This window comes from Rana temporaria, chromosome 2 (assembly GCF_905171775.1).
Source record: "Rana temporaria chromosome 2, aRanTem1.1, whole genome shotgun sequence".
In the NCBI taxonomy this organism is placed as follows: Eukaryota; Metazoa; Chordata; class Amphibia; order Anura; family Ranidae; genus Rana; species Rana temporaria.
In genome coordinates this window covers 278,657,208-278,679,519 of record NC_053490.1, presented here as the reverse complement: position 1 = coordinate 278,679,519, position 22,312 = coordinate 278,657,208, and the positions used below count along the sequence as shown (strand labels likewise).

The 22,312-nt window shown below is 43.2% G+C and overlaps 1 protein-coding gene across 4 annotated transcripts in view; it reads left to right on the top strand.

Annotated features, from left to right (window-relative positions):
- The window catches only part of NFYC (nuclear transcription factor Y subunit gamma), an 89,875-nt gene that overhangs the window by 55,743 nt on the left and 11,820 nt on the right, over nucleotides 1-22,312 (top strand). For all 4 annotated transcript variants that reach the window (XM_040337095.1, XM_040337093.1, XM_040337096.1 and 1 more), the window contains 3 exons: nucleotides 3,610-3,681; nucleotides 10,610-10,723; nucleotides 15,359-15,454. In XM_040337095.1, coding sequence (XP_040193029.1) covers nucleotides 3,610-3,681; nucleotides 10,610-10,723; nucleotides 15,359-15,454 — 282 coding nt within the window. The remainder of the gene's footprint in view (nucleotides 1-3,609; nucleotides 3,682-10,609; nucleotides 10,724-15,358; nucleotides 15,455-22,312) is intronic.

Sequence of the window (22,312 nt, the reverse complement as noted above, 5' to 3'; positions counted from 1 at the left end):
ACCCTGTGTGGCCAGACAACCACAGACAGGCATAGGAAGCCATAAAATGTAGCAGGTGGGACATTTTCTGACTCTTAACTTTGTCTTATAACTGTTGTTATCCAGTATATAGTTTTCCTACTTTGGACTAGGGATGAGCTTCGAGTCGAACTCATGTTCGACTCGAACATTGCCTGTTCGGCGAACAACGAACAATTAGGGGTGTTCGCGGCAAATTCGAAAAGCCGCGGAAAACCCTGTTAAAGTCTATAGGAGAAATCTAAAGTGCTAATTTTAAAGGCTAATATGCAATTCATTGTCCTAAAAAGTGTTTGGGGACCTGGGTCCTATCCCAGGGGACATGTATCAATGCAAAATAACGTTTTAAAAAACGTAGTTTTTTCGAGAGCAGTGAATTTAATAATGCTAAAAGTGAAACAATAAGTGAAATATTAAACATAAAGTTAGCATGTGAAATATCGCATGTTTCCCGTACATAGAACTGTCCCTGCACAGTGTCATTTCTGAAAGGGAAAAAAAGTCTTTTAAAACCGGCTTTGCGGCTATAATGAATTGTCGGCTCTGGCAATTCAGAGAGAATTCATTCATAAAAAAAAAATTGCGTGGGGGGGGGGGGGGGGCCCCCCCAAATTCCATTACCAGGCCCTTCAGGTCTGGAATGCATATGAAGGGGAACCCCGCCGTCAATTTAAAAAAAAAAAGACGTGGGGTTCCCCCCAAATATCCATTCCAGACCCTTCAGGTCTGGTGTGGATTTTAAGGGGAACTCCACCCCAAATTAAAAAAAAAAAAATTTTCCCCCAAAAATCCACACCAGACCCCTTATCCGAGCACGTTAACCTGGCCGGCCGCAGAAAAGAGGGGGGGGACAGAGTGCACCCCCCCTCTCCTGAACCGTACCAGGCCACATGCCCTCAACATGGGGAGGATGTCCCCATGTTGATGGGGACAAGGGCCTCATCCCCACAACCCTTGCCCGGTGGTTGTGGGGGTCTGTGGGCGGGGGACTTATCAGAATCTGGAAGACCCCTTTAACAAAGGGGACCCCCAGATCCTGGCCCCCCTATGTGATTTGGTAATGGGGTACATTGTACCCCTACCATTTCACAAAGGAAGTGTAAATAGTTGGAAAAAACACACACCGTAGAAAAGTCATTTATTAATTTAAAAAAAAAGAGAAAAAAATCCAGCGGTGGTAATCTACTCGGTCCCTGCTCCAACGTTGTCTGTATACAGCGACAGGTGATCTCCGGTCCAGCGATGAGAAGATCCATCTATCCAGAGGGGTGGAGTTCCCCTTAAAATCCACACCAGACCTGAAGGGCCTGGTAATGGAATTTGGCGGGACCCCCACGCTATTTATTTTTTATGAATGAATTCTCTCTGAATTGCCAGAGCCGACAATTCATTATAGCCACAAGTCCGGTTTTAAAAGACTTTTTCCTTTCAGAAATGACACTTTGTGCAGTGACCGTTCTAAGTGCAAAATTTCACATGCTGACTTTACACCCCCCCTAGGTACGAAATTTAAAGGAATATTTCACTTTTATTGTTTCACTTTTAGCATTATTAAATTCACTGCTCCCGAAAAAAATGCTGTTTTTAAAACCCAGGTCCCCAAACACTTTTTAGGACAATAACTTGTATATTAGCCTTTAAAATTAGCATTTTAGATTTCAAATGTTGGAGTCCCATAGATTTTAACAGGGTTCTAAAGTTCACACGAACATTTGGTGTGTTCGCAAGTTCTGGTGCGAACCGAACAGGGGGGTGTTCGGCTCATCCCTACTTTGGACACCACTGGGTCTATTCCCACATGGTCAAATTTAGTGTCCCTGCCTAGCCTGCACACCCCTATTTTACAATAAACCTGCAAGGATAGAAATGTGAGCACTTTTTCTGCTCACTTGCTTATAAAGATGCAGGTAAGGGGCATTGTCCTCTGTCTAGTGACGCACTAAACTGAAACATTTATTGAATTTTTTTTCAACTTTCCTGGCTGCTTGCTTGTCGCAGTTAGTGATTTATTCGTTTATGAAACTATGATCGGTTTGACACCCCTATAGCCAGCTAATAATGGCAATAGAAGCTTTCTTCCTTTTTAACCAGATTTGGTGTGTTTTTAGATTATTTTTAGGGTCTGATCCAATTTATTAGCTCATTGACACTTGTATATCTGCCTCCTGCCTTTGTTGGGGTTGTTGAGTGTACATCTATCTAAATATGTTTAATTTGGATAAGTTTATTTTAAATTGAATTGCTTTTTACCAATAACTCCTGCCCAGTAAGCAGTGTAGATTTTTACCACTGCAATAAATATTAAGGGCCCTCCAGATATGCTCATCAGACTACTGAAGATAGAAAGGGGTTTGTGGGACTTTGAATGAGCCACAAGACACGTGGTAGAAGATGTAAAATTGTCTAATTGTCATATAAACTAAGCATATGATACATGGTGGAATATGAGTATTTTTTTTCTGTGTACAAAGCAAAGGCATCATACTAAAGTGTATGTGTGAGATATAAATGTGCACATCTGAAATCGCATAGTGTCCCATGGAAATGGTGTTTGTGTGTTTGTGTGTGTTTGTGTGTGTGTGTGTTTGTGTGTGTGTTTATGTGTTATGTATGTATTTCTGCTTATCAGGTATGCTTTGTTTATATACCAATTTTACAATTTCTTCTACCACATGTCTTGTGCCTCACTGAGTCTCACAAACCCCTTTCTTCTAATTTGGTGATGGAGGTGCATGTTATCATGCGCCTCATTTAAAGTTCCAAAACCCCTTTTTGCTTTCTAGAATGCAGACTACTTGCAGTCCAAACAAGAAGTCTGGGCTAAACGCCCAATATACATGGAAGCAAAAACACATTGTCGCATATAAACTTTTATGATTGTATGAGATGCAAGTTAGAGGGTTCTTTTAAAAGATAATTTTAAAAAGACAATCACGACTTCTAACAAGTGTATTCTATTACTGTGTATTACTGTCCCCTCCGTGACTCCCAACTTTAACAATGTTGCTCTATTAAAGGCTGTTTATACATTTAATATTGTGTCTGCAGTGCACAGGATGCTCTTGCCCAACAAGTCATATTGTATTTAATGCCAAAAAATGTATTTATCAACCCATAAATTTATACTGGAAGCCTGGAACCCTAAAAGTTTACCTTTTTGTTGGATTGTTTTTGCAGTCACTGCTGATTTTGGACAGATTGCTTTACTGGAATCAAATCTGATATTTCCACAGACTGTCTATTGGGATCTAAGAGCCCTCATTGCCTTAAACTTGTTTCTCCTAAATACTTAGTGGCAGCTGAAGCAGCGTCTGCAAAAATGTAATGCGTGTGCAATTAAAGGTTTATTCAGCACAACAGAGCAAAGTATGGAGACCAACTGGAAATCTTGGTGATCAATTTACAGTAAATTGTATATTTGAACTTACTCCTTGGGGTTTAGAATTCCAGCATGTGAGATGTTGGGTATGGTTAAAAGAAAAATGTCTTGATCAAAAAATAATTGTAATCCCTGTATTAACACTGAAAATAGAGTAAAAAAAAAAAAGTTCTCTATTCTGATCTTAAGTATGGGTTTTTCTTGATCCACAGAAAGATTTCCGGGTCCAGGAACTTCCATTGGCTCGCATAAAGAAGATAATGAAACTTGATGAAGATGTTAAGGTAATTTTTCTATTTGTTCCATGTGCTGCCCTGCTTCTGTTTTTATCCGGACATTAGTTATTAACTTCCTTTTGTAAAATTGCCATCGGAAAGTCAGCAACCAGTGTTGATTTCGTCGACCAAAAACGACTAAAATACAACTAAAACGCCATTTTAGTCATATGACTACATTTGAAATGTGACTTCAAAATTAACACTGGTCTGTAGTGCATGTTCTTTCCTCAATACCATAAATAATTGTCCTAAAATTGTCCTGCCATTTAAAAACATTCTGGGATTTGTAGGCCTCCACATCTCTATATATTGTATTTTTTTCGTTTTAACCTTTTGCTGGTCCTCTTCTGCTCTAATTTCCCTCAATGCCTTTGTATAAACTTGATACATTTCCTCATTAAAGGGGATAAGTTTCTCCTGAATTTCACTAATTTCTACTTGTAGCTTGGCTGCCTTAGTTTTCTTCGTAGCTACCACAAACTCAAGGAACCCAAGGCCAGCATTGTTGAAATAGTGGAACCATTCCTTCAGTTTTTTATTTTTATCAGGATAGACGTTCCAACGTAAACTTATTGGAATCTTATCCTTTCTACACCTTTCTAAAAAATACTACGTCCCAAGATGTGTGCAATTCTGCCACTAGTAAATTTTTGAGCCCCCTGAAAATGCCTCTCATTCCATTGGGCTCAGGGTCAGTATTATCAAAAATTTTCCTCAGGGATGATCCTTCTGTTTATATCCATCCAAGCACATCAGGGATTGCAGCTAGAAAATGGTATTTCTGCATTAAGAATAAAATAAAAATTCCTGCGCTTTTCCCTTTACCACGCAAAGCAAATGAATGCAAATGTATTCACAAATAAGCTGCAACCAATAAGTTTGAACACAAGACTAAAAAAAGTAAGTTACTGTTAAACCATCCTAATATGTATTTTTGTCAGTCTGGTCAGCACTCATAAAAATTGCCAGTGGATATTCATTTTAAGGGGGCGTGTCCGGATGGCAGAGAGAGCAGACGTGTGAGACTTCAGCTCTGTCTTCCGAGTGGCATCCTGCAGGCATCCTAAATCCGATTTGCACCAGACCAACTTCTAAATGCTCCCCACGGTAGTGGGAACATTCCAAGCTGGCATCCATGGTGAAATAGGCGCCACCCGTGCCAGTATCCCTGGCGGAACAGCTGGCCCGATTCAGATGCCAAGATGGCTCTAGGACACAAGCAGAGCAGCACGGCATGCTGCTGCAGCCACCCATCTCCACTCCTCACAAGAAATCACAGGCTCTGGTGAGTAAAAACCCCTGCTCCCCACAGTGCACAACCAGACCCCCTGCAGTGTCAGGACTCTCCCATAGACAGTGAGGATGGCTCAGGCCCTGATTCTCCTCCTGCTGAGCCCACCCTGGCCTCCATCATGCATGCTATACAGGACTGCAAGGCCTCTCTCACTGCACAGATTGCATCAGTCCACGTGGACTTTTCTCTTCTAAAGCAAGATGTGCAAAATTTAAGGGAAAAAGCTGGGGAGGCTGAAGAACGTATTGGCTTCCTTGAGGCTGTTGTCCACCCCTTAGCTGTTACGGTGAGGGACCCAACGGGGGAAATGGCGGCCCTCCGCGCCAAAAATCGACAATTTGGAAAATCGTTCGAGGAGGAACAACCTCCGCTTCGTTGGTTTCCCTGAAAGGGCGGAGGGCTCCCACCCAGAAAAATTCCTATATAATTGGCATTTTTGGGACTGACGCACCATCCTTTTCACATGTCATTGAGCGTGCCCACCGCACCCCTCCGCGTCCCCCACCTTCTGGAGCACCCTCACGATCCATTATAGAAAGGATCCTCAACTTCCAAGACAAAGTTGCTATTGTGCGCCTGGGGTCCACTTAAATACAATGGCAACACCACCTCGGTGTTCCATGATTTTTCAGCAGATGTCCAGCGACAACGCACCTCCTTTGTGGCAGTGAAGGCCCGCCTGCGTACGGATGGCCTCTCCTACGCCATGCTTTTTCCCCCGCCAAGCTGCACATCATTTGAGGTTAAAGCGCACTTCTACAACAACCCCAAGGAGGCTATGGCCTGGCTCAATAATCGATACAGAGTTCTTCCTAAGCACAGGGCTGCCTAATATCTTTGGTCCTGGGCCCCTGCATTCTCCTCTGTTTACCTTGAACTGATTATGGATATGTCCATCCTTCCATTTTGGAGAACTCCTTTACCTTGACTGCACTCTCTGATCCGGATTTTCATAAAGGTATGGTACGCCTCCCTGCAATAGGCCTGAGAACTATTACCCTGCCATCTTTAATCCTAATAGACTGAACTTCCTCCTTATTAACAGGCCTATTCCCCCTACAACTTCTGCCAGTTGTTTACTCTGCAATCTTCTGCATCCGCTGTTGGACTGTGATGCTTTTCACCCCTACAATGCTGCTCGGGAGTCACTCTGCACTCCACTACATCCCCCATACCAGTTAGTGGCGAGGCCACGGTACAGCTCTCCCTCAGTTCAAGGAGGGGGGTTTTCGTTTTAGGGATCCAAGGCTCGCTATGTTGAGGTTGGTCAAGCTGGGAGGGGGCAAGGGATTTTAGCTAGACTTTCTGGGACTTTGTTGGCGTGTTTTTTTTTTTATTTTTTTCTTTTTGCACTTTTTGACTCCTATATTTTTTTCTCAGGTTGCTGCCTATGGCGGACTATATATATATTTTTTTTATTTAATTGCTGGCTCATGATGTCCTGATGGCAGATCCACGCACTTTTTATTTTTTATTTTTTTTACTCATGTGCCATTTATATTCTTGTATGCATGTAACTTTGTGCTTATTTACTACTGTGTTTTACAATGGCAAAGCCCCTAAGGATAGACTCCTGGAATGCTAGCGGTCTGAATGCACCCCAGAAGAGATCCCTGGTCTTTTCAGTATTAAAAAAAAATGTCGCCCGCACATCATCTAAGAGGCTCACCTCATGGGCTTTAAAACAAGGGCCCTAAAACGCCCGTGGTTGTCTAACTCCTATCATACCACTCATACTAATTACTCCAGGGGGGGGGGGGTTTCCATCCTAGGTACAAGTTGAAACCGACCCAGACGGGCGGTTTATTCTTACTTTGCACATTTTTACTGTGACCTTTACCCTGGTGAACATTTATGTGCCCCCCCATTTTCGGTGGAGGTACTCTCTAGACTGTCACTTCAGCTGCTGACTAGACCCCCTGGCCCCTTACTTTATGTGGGGGACTTTAATGCTATATTAGATCCAACTATGGACCGCCTGGGTGGTGGAGGTAGACCCTTTGCCTCTTTTCTAGACTGGGCACAGGTTCATGGGCCTTACAGAGATGTGGCGATGGCAACATCCGGATGTACGCCACTTTTCCTGTCACTCTGATTCTTTCCACACCATGTCCAGACTAGATATGGCGTTTGCTCCGGCTGAGACCCTCCCTGTTGTCTCTGCCGTTTCATATCTGCCTAGAGGGGTTTCTGATCATGCCTCTCTCTCTCTCTGTGGACCTCCTCCACCTGCTATTTGGCGCCTGAACTCATACTGGTTGGAGGACGAGTTAGTGCAGGGAGAGAATGCAGGACAGGCATCACAAACTATTGGAGGGATAATCTTGGAAAAGTAGACCCTTCCACTGAATGGGACGCATTTAAGACAACTCTAAGGGGCACTTTCATGTCCATCACAGGGTTCTTGCGCAAAAATAACCAGATGCTTACAGAAGAACTTGAGACTGTTATGGTACGTGCTGAGTCTGCTTATGCCTCTAACTCTGCCTCCGACACGAGGCACGAGGCAGATGTTAGATCTCACGCAAAAACGCATGTTGCATGCCACACAAATCGTTTGAACATGGTAATAAAGCCGGACATCTCTTGGCATATCTGACTAGACCTGACCACTCCCATTTTCATCCCACGTATCCTTACTGCTCAAGGCCCCATCAGTGACAACCCAGGGGATATCCTAGACTCCTTTATAACCTTTTACAAAGATCTGTATACCTCCTAGGGTTGACTTCGATGACTCCCAATTGAATGACTACTTAGCTGACATATCTCTCCCCTCGTCAACTGAGGGGCGTGATGTGCTGGATGCACCTATCTCGGTTGAGGAAATTGCTGCAGCCATTTCACAAATACCTGCACATAAGACTCTGTGCTTAGACGGTTTCCCGACTGAATGGTACTCACAATTTAAAGACCTTTTGCGAACCTATAACAAAGCTCTAGATGTTGGAATTCTCTCCCCCCCCCCCCCAACGATGCAAGGAGGCTTTGATTGTACTTCCATTAAAACCCTGTAAGGAACCACTTAAATGCAAATCTTACCGTTCAATTTCTCTTATTAATGTGGACGTTAAGATTTTGGCCAAAATATTGGCAAACCGTTTGAACACTGTAGTCACGTCCTTGGTCAATAGTGACCAAGGGGGGTTATCCCCGGCAGGTCCACCAGAATGAATATCCGCAGGCTGTTTCAGTACCTGCAATATCCACATGACTGTCCTCCCACTAGTGCTATTGTGTCTTTGTCTTTGTGTTATTGCAAGGCATTCCAGAGTGTGGAATAGCCATATTTGTTTCGGGTGTTAGATGTATGGCTTTGGCCCCCGTGCTGTAGCATGGATAAAACTCCTTTTTACACCTCCCCGGTAGCTTGGGTGCGGGTCAATTCCTCTATCACTGGCCCCTTTCCGATTACTAGGGGCACACGACATGAGGCCGCTTGCGGTTCGCATTCGCTCCTCCCTCTCGATTAAAGGACTCTCAATTGCTAATATGGAGGAGCGCATTCCACTTTATTTGGATGACACATTGGTGTATTTCGCTGATACTAATGAATCCCTTCAGGCCCTGTTGGTGGAGATTAATACCTTTGGAGACTGGGTTCCGGGTGAATTGGGATAACTAGTCTTTTCCTCCTAGACGTGGTTGAGCCTCCCCTGATTCACCCGGATTCCAAGCTTCAAGTGGTATCCTCCTTTAGGTTCCTTGGGGTCCTGGTTCAGACCCCTTTATCTTCATATGTCGCCAATAACTTAGATCCTCTATTGGTCCACCTTCAGGAGCAGACCAAGCAGTTGATGGATCTGGACCTTATGGGGAGGGCCAACGTCCTCAAAATGATCTACCTACCGAGATTATTCCTATATCCTTGCCAATTCCCCTTGCAAAATACCTAAATCTATTTTTGATCGCATAGATTCAATATGTACTACTTTCCTGTGGAAGGGTGGCTCCCCCAAGGTAGCACTTGAAACACTATGGTTGCCAGCGCACTTGGCAGGCCTGGCATTTCCCAACTTTCTGTATTTGGCATCCCAGTTGGTGCACATCCACGATTGGCTGTGCCCGGTTCCGGCCAATGCCTGTACCTCCACGGAGGGAGCCATCGCATCTTCTCTGGAAACCCTACATAATATTTACAGAGGCTGGGTCCCCGATCGCCCCGGAACCTCCCTACTTGCCACTTCCCTTTCTTCTTTCCATTATATTCTCACAAAAGTATCCAGGCACACCTGGCTGAAATCTCCCAACAACCCCCTGTGGTTTAACCCCAATCTGCAGGAACTATACTCCCTTCCTGATCCCAATCACTGGTACTCCAGGGGGGTTAAATATTTATGCCACTTGTACGACGCTCAGGGCTTTAAATCTCAGCTACGTTTAGACTTCGATCTACCAAGATCGTACCTATTTTATTACTACCAGCTTTATTACTTTCAGATCTATCAGAAAATGTTCCCCCCGGCGGATAAGGCCCCGCCCCCCGTATTGCGTAGGCGCGTCACGGAGTTCCCGAAAGGAGCCGAACATGTAAAGGGGCGAGTCGGCTCTACGCGGCGCATGCGCACCGACTAGGAGCCGTGTAGAGCTGACTGCGTATGTACCGTATAGAGCCGACTCGCAGCTTTACCTGTTCGGCTCCTTTCGGAAACTCCGTGACGCGCCTACGCAGTACAGGGGCGGGGCCTTATCCGCCGGGGGGAACATTTTCTGATGGACATCAATCATCTGGGCGAATGACCAGATTACATTGCGGCTCAGCTTGGAAACGCCTACTCCCGCGGGAGAAGAACCCGGCAGGCGGATTGTAAATATAGATTATAAGGTATGTACAGCCTAAAAAAAAAAAAAGTGCCCACTGTACATGCTGGTAGTATAAAGAATTTGGTCTTGTATAAATGTTATTTGGGTGAACCTCCGCTTTAACTCAAGGTTTCACAAAGCTCAGGTAAAATTGACCTCTCTGGACATCTCCCTGGTAGACGAGGACTGGTCAGAATTTAGTGATACGTATAAAACCTTGTTGCTTCCCGGGACCGCATCAAACAGGTCAAAATCTTTCATCAAACCCACCTCACTCAAGCTAGGTTGCACAGGATGGGTCTCCTGCCCTCGGCTGCCTGTTTCCGCGGCTGTGGCCAAGAGGCCGATTTCTTACACTGCTTCAGTCCGGGACTTCTGGGAAGAAGTGGGTGCTTTCATATTATCAGCGCTAGGCCTCCCAAACATAATCCACCCCAAGAACTGCCTATCATCACATGCCAAGAGACTGCTCCGTATACTCTTCTTCTATATTAAAAAAAGCTATTTTACTGTCCTGGAAGGGCGCACAGACCTCTCTGAAATCCCTCTGGTTAAAACGTATTAATGACGCCATCACACTGTTTAAACGTACTTTTGAACTCCGGAAACGGAACAAAACCTTCCACAAAATTTGGGGTAGATGGTTTGTTGGTTTGTCTTAAACCTAATAAAAATATCTTTAAAAAAAAAAAAAAAAATATTCATTTTAAAAAATATTTTTTTTATTTAATGTGTAATGTATCAACAAAAATCTTCTGAATATTTTGGTTGTTTTATTATTGCTGCATAGACCACATAAAATGGAATAGATTCTCAATGTTTTTGTTTTAACTATAGATGATCAGTGCAGAAGCTCCAGTTCTTTTTGCCAAAGCGGCTCAGATTTTTATAACAGAGTTGACGCTGCGTGCCTGGATTCACACAGAGGATAACAAAAGGAGAACGTTGCAGGTAATGCACCATTAAAACCGTATTCTGGAGATTTCACGAAAAAACAAGCTCTTTTCTTGTGTATTTAAAGCGGGAGTTCACCCATTTAAAAAAAAAAAAAAAATCTCCCCTTAGCTTCCTGCTCGTTCGGTCTAGGGGAATCGGCTATTTATATTAAAATAGGTGCAGTACTTACCCGTTTTCGAGCTGCATCTTCTTCCGTCGCTTCCGGGTATGGGTCTTCGGGAGCGGGCGTTCCTTCTTGATTGACATTCTTCCGACAGGCTTCCGACGGTCGCATCCATCGCGTCACTCGTAGCCGAAAGAAGCCGAACGTCGGTGCGGCTCTATACTGCGCCTGCGCACCGACGTTCGGCTTCTTTCGGAAAATCGTGACGCGATGGATGCGACCGTCGGAAGCCTCTCGGAAACCTGTCAATCAAGAAGGACCGCCCATTCCCGAAGCCCATACCCGGAAGCGACGGAGAGGATGCGTCTCGTAAACGGGTAAGTACTGCACATATTTTAAAATAAATTGCCGATTCCCCTAGTAATAACGAGCAGGAAGCGAAGGGGGAAAAGTGCCCTCTAAGGGTGAACCCCCGCTTTAATAAACTAAAATGTTAACTAGAGCCTTTTTTTTTTTTTTTTTTTTTTTTTTTTTTTTTTCTCCTCCTGGTGTAGTGCTGATAGATGTGGAATGCTATAAGCATGCTGCATATCACAAAATTTCTCTTTTCAACTGGTTTGCAATAATGTTGGTCATTTTACCATCAGTCTTCTAGAAACACAATGTGATGCGCAGAGACTGTCATGTTTTAACCTATTGTAAGTGAATTCTCATTTTAAAAGTGATTAGATGCTGTATTTTATAATAAAATAATTGGCAGGTATAGGGCAATGAGACCTTAACCACTGGTCTTCCAGCGCAATTTAAAATCACTGTTTACAAGCTACCATTTATAAACGGTCCTGGCTTCTTTAGCAGCTGGGACTGTCTTTACATTTGTAGAGTGGTTGATGGCCTTTGGGGAGCCTTCCAATCACTTCCACATTCCACAAAATTTACGGCTCTTTTCCTTGTCCTACTGCCTCACCATTTATCTTGGGCTCCAGTGCATTACTTTGGTGTGCTGATCTCCTCTGGTGAATGAACATAGAAGTGATGTGTATTCTGTATTGCATCACTTCCAGCAGCTGGGTAAGAAACTAATGGAGTGCAATGTGTGCTTCATTAGCTTTAGCAAAGATCATGGGTTTAATCGACCTCAGAGGAACTGTTATTTCACTATTTAATCGGAGGCTATTGCACCCCTTTGTGATATCAATAAAGTTTATGTAAAAATTCAATAAATAGTCCCCTGGCCCCACGTACTTGCAGATAAGAACATAAATAAATTCAGCAGGTCTGCCTATGTATGAAAATGAAGATTGTGTTAGACAGTAGCATTGATAAGCAACATGTACGAGTGAGAGCACTAATTCTTGTAGATTCACGTAGATACTTTTAAAGCAACCCCTTTAAACAATATTGGGTACAAACGTTTGTTGCTATTTCACATCCATGCACAATTTATCATCTTTTCCTCATCATAACCATCTTTTTTATATTTTAGCAGAAACTAATAATTGTGTTTTTGTGTGCGTTAAATCAAATTTGGTGTATTTTTTACTTAAAATGTTATGCAAGATATGTGACATTGTGAAAATAGGTGAGTGGGTAGTTTTGGAAGCGAGGAGGCGGTAAAATGGGTCTCCTGCAGAAATAGTATCTGGGCCCCCAATCTCTTAAGTTCTAACCAAAGTCTATTCCGTTTGTTGGGAGAGCACAGCCCACGCACATTGTATGACACTACCTTGATCGTAGCCATGGTATGGCAATGAGGGTTGTCCAGGCGTCAGTCCCCGTCCTGCTGAAGTCAGTGAGCGCTGATCCGGCCTCCAAATACTGAGAGAGCGCACGAGGTAAGAGACCAGAAGAAAGAGAGGAGAAGAAAAGAAGGAAGAGAGGAGAGAAAAAAAAACATTAATAAAACAAATTACATAAGGCACATAACACATAAAGAGACCTCTCAAATGCCTTAATGGCAATAGAGGGAGAAGTCCCAAACTGTTCACCCGTCCCAGGGAGCCCCCCTAACTTGCGAGGGCCACCTGAGCAAGGCGAATTGCCCAAATCTGGGCTAACACCCAAAACGGGTAGTCCTACGTGGGAGACGTGATCGGACATGGAAAGTCAGGTGGTTTCCACTCCCCACACAAATAGAAGCATTGCATGTCCGGGAGTATTGTGACCCATCAAAATCTCAGAACATCTCCGGGCAAAAACCCGGACAGCAGGAAATATTGTATGAATCAAAAAAAACAAAAGTAAAAATAAAAGTAACAAATAAAATATAGAAATAGGAAAGGAGCCTCAATGCAAGGCAACAGGCTTCTGGCAGGGGAGTCGGTAGAGTACAGTACTTATGCTGAAGTTGCTGATGAAGCCCGAGTCATCCCAGGGGATAAGGTTGCAATAGTTCCCTTCCAAGCAAGCTCTCTATTATCATCTGGAAATCGAGCGTCCCCGCAGTCCCTCAGTCTCCCGTCGAGGATCCTGGCATCACGGCTGCCGAAGATGTCCGCTTGCGGCCTCTAGAGCGTCGAACCTGCTGCCACGGTTGAGGCACCGATACCATCGGGATGCCAGAAGTGAGCCTCCAGTCCGGGAAATCCACAGGATCCAGCTGTAGTTGCGATAGAAAGCGCGGGAGGTCATCCTTATTACGTAAAATGGCAGACTTGCCATCCCTACTGGCCTGCAGAACGAAGGGGAACCCCCACCTGTAGGTGGCATTGACCGAGTGTAGGGATTCGAGGAGGGGGCCCAGTGCCCTGCGCTGCATCAGAGTGCGGCGTGACAGGTCCTGATAAAAGAACAGATGGGCTCCATCAAAGTAAAAAAAGGGCGATTACGCATCCGCTGCATTATTTGGTCCTTGATAGTATACCTGTGTAGTTTGCATATTATATCACGCGGGTTCTCTGCATCTTGTGAGGGGGGCCTGAGGGCCCTGTGTGCTCTATCAATTTCCACAGTCTCAGTAGGGGAGAGGCCCAGCAGTTCCTTGAATATGCCTTGCAGTGTAGGGACAATATCCCTTCGGCTGCGGTTCTCATAATCATCTAGTTGTGAAATGAGACTCTCAATGTGATTGTCCTGTGCAGCCCATCTATCCCATAGCTGGGAAATAGTAGGCAAGGCCTCTTCGACGATCTGCTCCAAGGCCTCCAGTTTCGTGCTCAACTGAGTGGTGTCTGTCTTTAATTGTTCAATGTCCTGTTTGAAGGCCCTCTCGACCCTGGTAGCAAAGCGGTCCAAGTCCTCCCTGGTGGGGAGGGACAGGAGATGCTGCCGCAGGTCCCTATCCCCCAGTAAATCCGATATTTCAGAGCCCTGGCCCATCGAGACTGGGGTGGTAGGGGGGGTCGGATCCCTTACCAGAGACGGCGTCTGTATAGGAGACCCTCCGTGCTGTGGCGGTGTAGTAGGCCTCGGCGTGTGCTTCACTGCAGCATCCGCCTCCTTGCTTTTCCTGGGCGCCATCTTGGATGACCCAGCATGTGACTGTGTTCCGCCGCCGAAATAGGCGTTGATGGTACCGATCCCGGGCTGCATGGCTGTCCTGGTCCTGGAGGAGGCTCTCCGGTTCTGGGACATGCCTTTGGTGTGCGATTTGGAGCCGCGGATTCGCCGGATTAGGCTAATGTAGCTTCGGTGTGTGAGGAGCTCCGGGAGTCTGCTGTCTCACTCGGCCATGCCCAAGCCATGCCCCCGCAAGACTATGTGACAAACAGTTGCAACAAGTACTGTTATTCTCCAAGGTGGTTTCTCTTCTTTTTTTTTTTTTTTTGTTATATAGTTTGGAAGGTTAAAGTAGAATAGGCAAAACTTTCTTTCTTTATAACCCCTGTCAGATATTTTTTCCCCGCAACCTTTGTCACATTTGCGGAGATTTCCCATTCCATCCCATAGCCAAACAGGAAGCGAGCGGAAATCCCTGCAAATTAAGGGAATTCGTTTGCGACACCCAAGTCACTAGAACTAGTGTCCCCATTGAAAGATTTATTTATTTTTTTAAATAGTGCAGCACCGCAAAGTCTGAGTTGCACGGATTTGCACAGTTCTATTGCCGACATTAGGGAGCGATTTATGTGATTTGGAACTGTCAAAATCCTATGATGAGTCGCGCCGCTGTAAATGGGGGGGCCAAATGTGCAATTTAGTTAAAGTAACCCTTTTTGGCTATAGATGCACTCTAACTTGTCTACCAGAGCCATTTTTTTCTCGGTTGTGTTTTTACTGTCAGTGTCATTGGAGAGCCTCAGCCTAGTCTAATGAATAGCCTATAGTGAAGGGGAATCCCCTCTAGCAGGCATATGACCAGAATACAAATTAACACTTTTACCAATACAAAGACATGACACTTTGATGCTTTTATATAGTTAATTTTTAGCAACAGCTATTTCGAAGCCTATCTACACAATATTTAACACTGTAAAAATACACATACACAAGTATAGTGTGTGATTGTGTCATTTACTATATTTTAACCCCATAGCTGACATTCATCATCTGTTATATAATGTGCATTTTTTTATTTATTTTTTCAGAGGAATGATATAGCCATGGCAATAACAAAGTTTGACCAGTTTGATTTCCTCATTGATATTGTTCCTCGTGATGAGTTAAAGCCTCCAAAACGCCAGGTGAGTAGCTCGCATGGTAGTAATAGTGAAGTTGCTTCATTGCAATATTTAGAATTGTTGCACAAAGTTAGACTGCAGAATGTACTTTTCTATCATCTGCCAAATATACTTTCAGAAAGAACTTTTGTTAATGCAAATAACCGAATGGCAAAAGTGGTGACTACAACTCAAAAACTAGAGCAATGCTTTTTGTTTTTAAAATTGACTCCATTTTAAGAATATTTATTTAGCCATAGCCTTGCTACACGCTTACGTTTCGAGAGGTTTCCTAAAGGTACTCGATGATTCTTATATGATAATACTAAATAAGTGGTTAGCTGCATGTTGAAACCTGAAACTTTCTCCCTTATTTTATATAGTCTTCTAATATTTCTTTCTATTTCTTGTGTCTTTTTGTAAACCTATCCTCTGAAACCACAAAATCAGCCAAAGAAGGGAAAGAGAATGTTTGTAGAAGTGCTACTTAACCAATCCTGAGTAGAGCATGTACAATGGGCCTCGTTAAGCCATGTGCTCAAGTGACTAGTCTGAGTTTCTGTGTACAGTGGGGTTATACCATGTGTGTTCGTTCTTCCTTTTTTTTCTCTTTTGTGGACATTAGTATTTGAAGAAAACCTAATCTGCAGGCAGTTTCAGCTGCTGTAAACATCCTTGACTGGAAGCTGTGAGACTGAAAGGAGCTTTCAGTCGGATGTTTACAGCTGTTGGCTGCTACACTCTTCTTTGACAATCTTCATCGGAGATGGCATTCTGTTCACTTATTAAATAAATGTATTGTTGCTTGGCATTTTAACAGAGTGGTATTTGTGGGAATCACACCTTGATTTAAACTAAATTTATGTGGCTTGTGACAGCATGTTAATGAACTCTAGGCAGTTGTGGTTTGTTTTTGTTTGATACAATTTTTGATGTGCTGTTTTAACAAGTTAATGCTAAATTGATGTATGCTGCTGCAGGAACATTACAGCTTTCTTTCAGCTGGATAGTATAGCTTATGGCCAAACCATAGTTCTTTTTCTTTTTTTTTCTCTTCTTGGTCTTACACTAGAGCTAAAATCTCGAAACCAGTATCTTGATATGCCAAAGTTTTGCATGGAATTCACAAGATCTGTTATTGCCTCCTGAGACAAGAGGAATACTTTGCATTAGTAGGGATCCAAGATGCTTATTCCCATTTACATGCGTCATTGACGCGTCCTAAGCTTCGCAGTAGGAGAAGAAACGCTTCCAATTTGCCACACTATTTGACCTATCTTCTACACCCAACATATTCAGTTACTTGTACCCCTTCTTGCCCGCTGTAGAACTCGGGGCATTCAGATAATGGGGTATCTAGACAACCTTCTTCTGAAGGACTCCACTCCCCTTTAATGGTCTGCAAACATCCAAAGGACTATTCGGATGCTTCATGCTTTTATTTGGGTAACCGTCTTTTAAAAGTCTGCTCTCTGGCTTTCCCTTCACCAATATTTAAGCCTCATTCTAGACATAGCTTGGACAAAGTTCTTCACTGCAGAAAACAAAATCTTTTCCAAGACCACATGCTTGGATCTGAGAATCTCTCAAAGGGATGTCTTTGTTGGTAAGAGTTGTGGACCTCATGGTAGCCTTATTTAAGGTCATCCCCTTCTCCATTCCATTCAAGATCTCTCCAACTCCACATCTGTCCTCGAGCAAATGCTCCAATTCATGACCACTCTATATACCTCTTCAGCCAAACAAGGACCTCCCTAGCTTGGTAGGTTCCAATCCAACCTTGACAACAAGGAAGTTGATTCTACCACACCCATGGTGGGTGATAACAGCTGCTCGCCTCATAAGCTTGGAAGGAGTGTTCATATCCCCTACAATTTAGAAAATCTGGACACCTAGGGAAGCCAAGCTCCCTATCCTGGGGTTCAGAACAACTAACCTAGCTTTGAATCAATGGACCTCTTGATCAAGGTCACCTGATCAGGTGCACTCAGACAACACCACAGCTGTGGCCTGTATCAACCAGGGGGGTGTCAGATCATATGTCAGGTAGCCTTAACAGAAGTAAATCTAGTCATCTCTTGGGCCGAGACACTGTCCAGCCCTCTCTCTGCTGTTCACATCCCAGGTTTTGCTGCCTGGTCTGAGGTGAATTGGTATGTTATCCCAACATCTCAATATGTCATAAATGGGGAAACTCCAGATGTTAACATCCTGGCCTCCAGGTTGAACAGTGAGTTTTCCCTTATTTGTAGCTAGGTCTAAAGCTCCTCAAACGTTGGCATTAGATACTTTAGTTACCTGCTTTCAGTTCCAGTTCATATATGCCTTCTTCTCAGTGCAAATATGCCTTGACTGTTCCTACAAAATGGAACAAGAGGCAAACAACAGTGATTCTCATTGCACAAAATTGGCCCAGGAGAACTTGGTACACAGACCTGCTCAAACTACTAGGAGACGTTCTCTGACCTCTTCCAAACAGGCCAGACCTTCTGTTCCACACTGCTTCTTAGTCATTGGTTTTAAAAGCATTGCTAAAACACTTCCAGAAAAATGTACTATTCTATCTGAAAATCCTTCTCTGGTGTGAGCACAGGCACTTCAATTCCAAAGATCTTTGTGCATCAAGTTCTGGCCTTCCCAGTCTGTTCCAGTACCTGGCCTTAAGTACTCTAAGGGTCATGTTTCAGCCTTGTCAATTTATGTTCCAAAAACCTCCTGGCTTCATTTTTTCCAATAAAAAAAAAAAAGGGGGGGTTTCCTGGATTAGGCCACCTTTACATCTGTGCCTCTTCGAGATGTTAATCTGGTGTTCTCTGCCCTGCGGAAACCAGTTTGAGACTATGAGGGAACTCTTTGGATGATCTTTTAATACGAAGTGTCCTCAGTGGCTGTCTTGTCAGGAGACATTTTTTGATCCTTTACAAAGTAGTTTTTCACCCAAGACCTAGTCCTTTCCTAATAGCAAGGGGAAAGGGAGTAGCCGCTCCAGGTGGGAACCCAGATGAATATCCTCTGTTGCAGACAACTCAGGTGCAGGCAATGCACTTGGCAAAGCAGGAACAAAAATGGTTTCTGGACAGCCACACTCTGAACAAGTTGTAGCCTGTATTAAAAAAAAAAAAAAGGACAGCACTACAAGTCATAGCTATGACTAAGCACTAGTTTTAGTGCGAAACGTGCCAGAAGTCGGGTTTTATTTTATGTTGCTGTGACTTGTAGAGCTGTTCATCGGTGCATTCTAACATGAAGCTTGCCCAGCTTTGCAAGGCTGCCACCCGGTCTTCAGTTCATACCATTTCCAAGTTCTACCTCTAACGGGTAAATGTCCAAGATTCTGCAGCTTTAGGCTGCAAAGTTCTTTTTAGCGGCAGTCTAAATTAGGTCTGTTTATCCTTGTTATTATTGGGCTTGTTGGCACAGTTCTTTTTATAAGGTTGTTGCCTACCCTTATTCATCGCTTGGGGACAATGCCTGTGAATTCAATTTCTTGAAGTATTGTACAGAATATGTGTGTGTGTGTGTGTGTGTGTGTGTGTGTGTGTGTGTGTGTAAAATAATATATATATATATATATATATATATATATATATATATATATATATATATATATATATATATATATATATATATATATATATATATATATATATATATATATATTCTCTCAAGCACTACAAAGTAAAACGGGGGGGAAAATGTCTCTGAAGTGGGGTAGAGGGTCATAGTGGTACACTTAAGGGTTGAAGTGTCCAGTCACACAATGGTAGCAACCTTTAACCAGGATCTAACGTGTTCATGGGGCTGAGGAACCACCTTCAAAGGTCCATGATATAGTGTATGTAAACATCCTACACTCTCAGCTGTGAATATATGGTGGCTGGGAGAAGGGTGTTTACGCCCACTGTCATGGAATAACCCACTAGCTTTTTGAAATTTTCAAATATCTGTTACCTTTTACAATTCTGTTGTGTCTAGAGCCTTGAGTTTGCAGCCCCCATATTTAGGAGCCTGTGTTGCAGGGTTTTTTTTATTTATGAATTTAAATCTGCAGAAGCGTTCCGCACTATGGCGTTCCGAAACTCAGGCGGAATTTGCCGCAATTTCAAATCCCGGGACGCCCTTGTCAATCCCTGTTATTTTCGATGGCTCGATTTTGTCGCCCAACTAATTGCTTTAAAATCACACGCCGCCTGTCGCCCAAAAAGTTCCAGCGATTCTGTTTGGGCAGTTTTACCATGATTCGTTGGGTGACAATCACGGCAAGATTGTGCTACAAATTCAGTGCCATTAAAAACAGGGCGTCTCACGCGGCGGTTCAGAATAGTGGGCAGAATCGCTGCAATCCTGAACGCCATAGTGTGAACAGAGCCTTAGTGAAAACTGAAAGCTATTATCTTGGCTTCTCAAAATGAACAACATTTTCTTAATGCAGAATATCAGTTTGGGGATGTCATTTAATACACTGTTATATTTTTATATAGGTTTAAGGCTCCATTGACACTTGTGTGATTTTGTCATTGGACTTTGGGCATCAGTCGCATGATGAGTTCTTTTCAGTGCATCCTGTTCAGATTGGTGCAACTTTAACCACTTCAGCCAAATCCAGAGGATTTGGCTGCTAAATGACCGGAGCACTTTTTGTGATTCAGCACTGCGTCGATTGAACTAACAATTGCGTGGTCGTGCAACACGCCTTCCAAACAAAATTTATGTCCTTTTCCCCCCACAAATAAAGCTTTCTTTTGGTAGTATTTGTTCACCTCTGCGGTTCTGATTTTTTGGGCTATAAAAAAAAAATAGAGCCACAATTTTGGAAAAAAAATAAGCAATATTTTTTACTTTTTTGCTATAATAAATACCCCCCACTTATTTTATTTTTTTCTTTCTCGGTTTATAGTTGAACGTATTTTTCTACATATTTTCGGTAAAAAAAAACGCAATAAGCGTTTATTTGGCTTGCGCAAAAGTATCGTCAAAATAGGGGATATGTTTTTGTTGTTATGAATAATATACTTTTTTTTTTTTTTTTTTTTTTTTTTTTTTTTTACAAGTAATGGTGGCGGTCAGCTAAACCCCCCCAATATCATGACTGCGACATTGTGGCGGGCACATCACACTTTTGACACCATTTTGGGACCATTGTCGTTTATACAGCGATCAGTGCTATAAAAATGCACTGATTACTGTGTAAATGACACTGGCAGGGAAGGGGTTAACGACTAGAGGGCAATGAAGGAGTCGAGTGTGTCCTAGGGAGTGACTGTGTGCGTGCTGGGCTACCTGTGACACAACACTGATCACTGCTCCCCATGACGGGTCCTGTCACAAGGCAGAACAGGGAGATGCCTTGTTTACACAGGCATCCCCCATGTTCTGCAGCTCCGTGACAAGATCATGCACGGAGCTCACGTGCCCACGCGGCAGCAAATTTGAAGAGATGTACTCCCATTTGCCTGCCGTGCCATTCTGCCGACGTAAATGTTCGTGCGGCAGTCGACAAGTGGTTAAAAAGGTGTCTGCACTACTTTGGTGCAACTTGGATCCATTGAGTGTAAAATTGGATGAATATTGTGCTCTAGAGTAGCACTGGATATCGTGTGACTTTGGAGACACGCTAATGTAAATGGGGCCTTATTCACAATAGATGCATGGCAAAATATGTGTGCATTCTCGACAGAACAATTCAACATACATAATTGTAAATGTTTGTTGACTCAGCATGTCAGCGATCATTCTGCATTATCCCCCTCCCCTAAAGTAAAATAGATTTTTCCTGTACTGGGAATTGTGTATCTTTTGCAAATAAACCTAAAATTCCTTCACTCTCCTTTTTCATTTCAAACGAACAGTACTTTGCACAATGTTTAGATTGCTTGCTGTTTCTGAGGCATAATTTATCATTTATAAGACTGCATGAAAAAACATAAGTTGTGTCTAAATATCTCTTGATTAGTTAATCCTCTAGCACTGTTACTTTATTAGTGTCTGACTGGGGAAAAGCATTATTTCAGTGTCTATATGTACATTTCCACATAAGTGTGAATATTTACAATATGCTGGCAGAACAGTACCGATGGGATGACCAGCCCATGAAGAGTGTATTAAGAATTCAGAAAGAGGTCTGTCCACTGAGGTGGGTATTCAAGTGTTTCGGGGTGATATGCCAGTCTCAGCCCAGTGCAAAAATTATAAGATGGGTTGTATTGTGTTAAATTGAGCAGGACATATGTTGTCCTGCTTTTGTGCTTTAAATACACTGTCATTAAAGTGTTACTAAACCCACATCAGTAAAATCAGTCTGTATATGCAGTAAAGCATGCTTGTTCTCACGGCGCAACCTAAGGGGTTAATCCTCTGCATTGTGTAAAAAAGGCTGTTTGATCCTGTCTGATCATTTCCTTCCACTGTCTCCAAAAAAGAACCTGATGTTTACAGAGCCAGAGGGGACAGACTGCAAATGATCAGCTTGGTGTGCTAGAGCGTGTTTGTTTTTTCTTGTGAGTGCATGTGATCAGCAAAGGCCCATTAGCACTGTCCAGACAGAGGGTCAGGGGTCCTGCATTAATATTGGACAAGCATGGGAGAATAAAAACTCCTACAAGCTTTAACCAGACCAGAAGTCGCAAGACTGCTATATACTGCTGATGAGAAAAGGTGTTTAGCAGTTCTTTATATTTACAAAAATAATTGCATTTTACATGTTCTGCGTATCGTGGGAGACCAGATATCGTGAATGCAGGGTTCTGGGTTTAGTAACACTTTAAGTGAAATATTATGTAAAATACAGCTGCCGGTTTTGTCATGATTATTTTTTTTTATTATTAAATGCTGATGCTAAATTGCTGCCTTTTCATTTACCAATTTCCCTATTGCATTGTCATG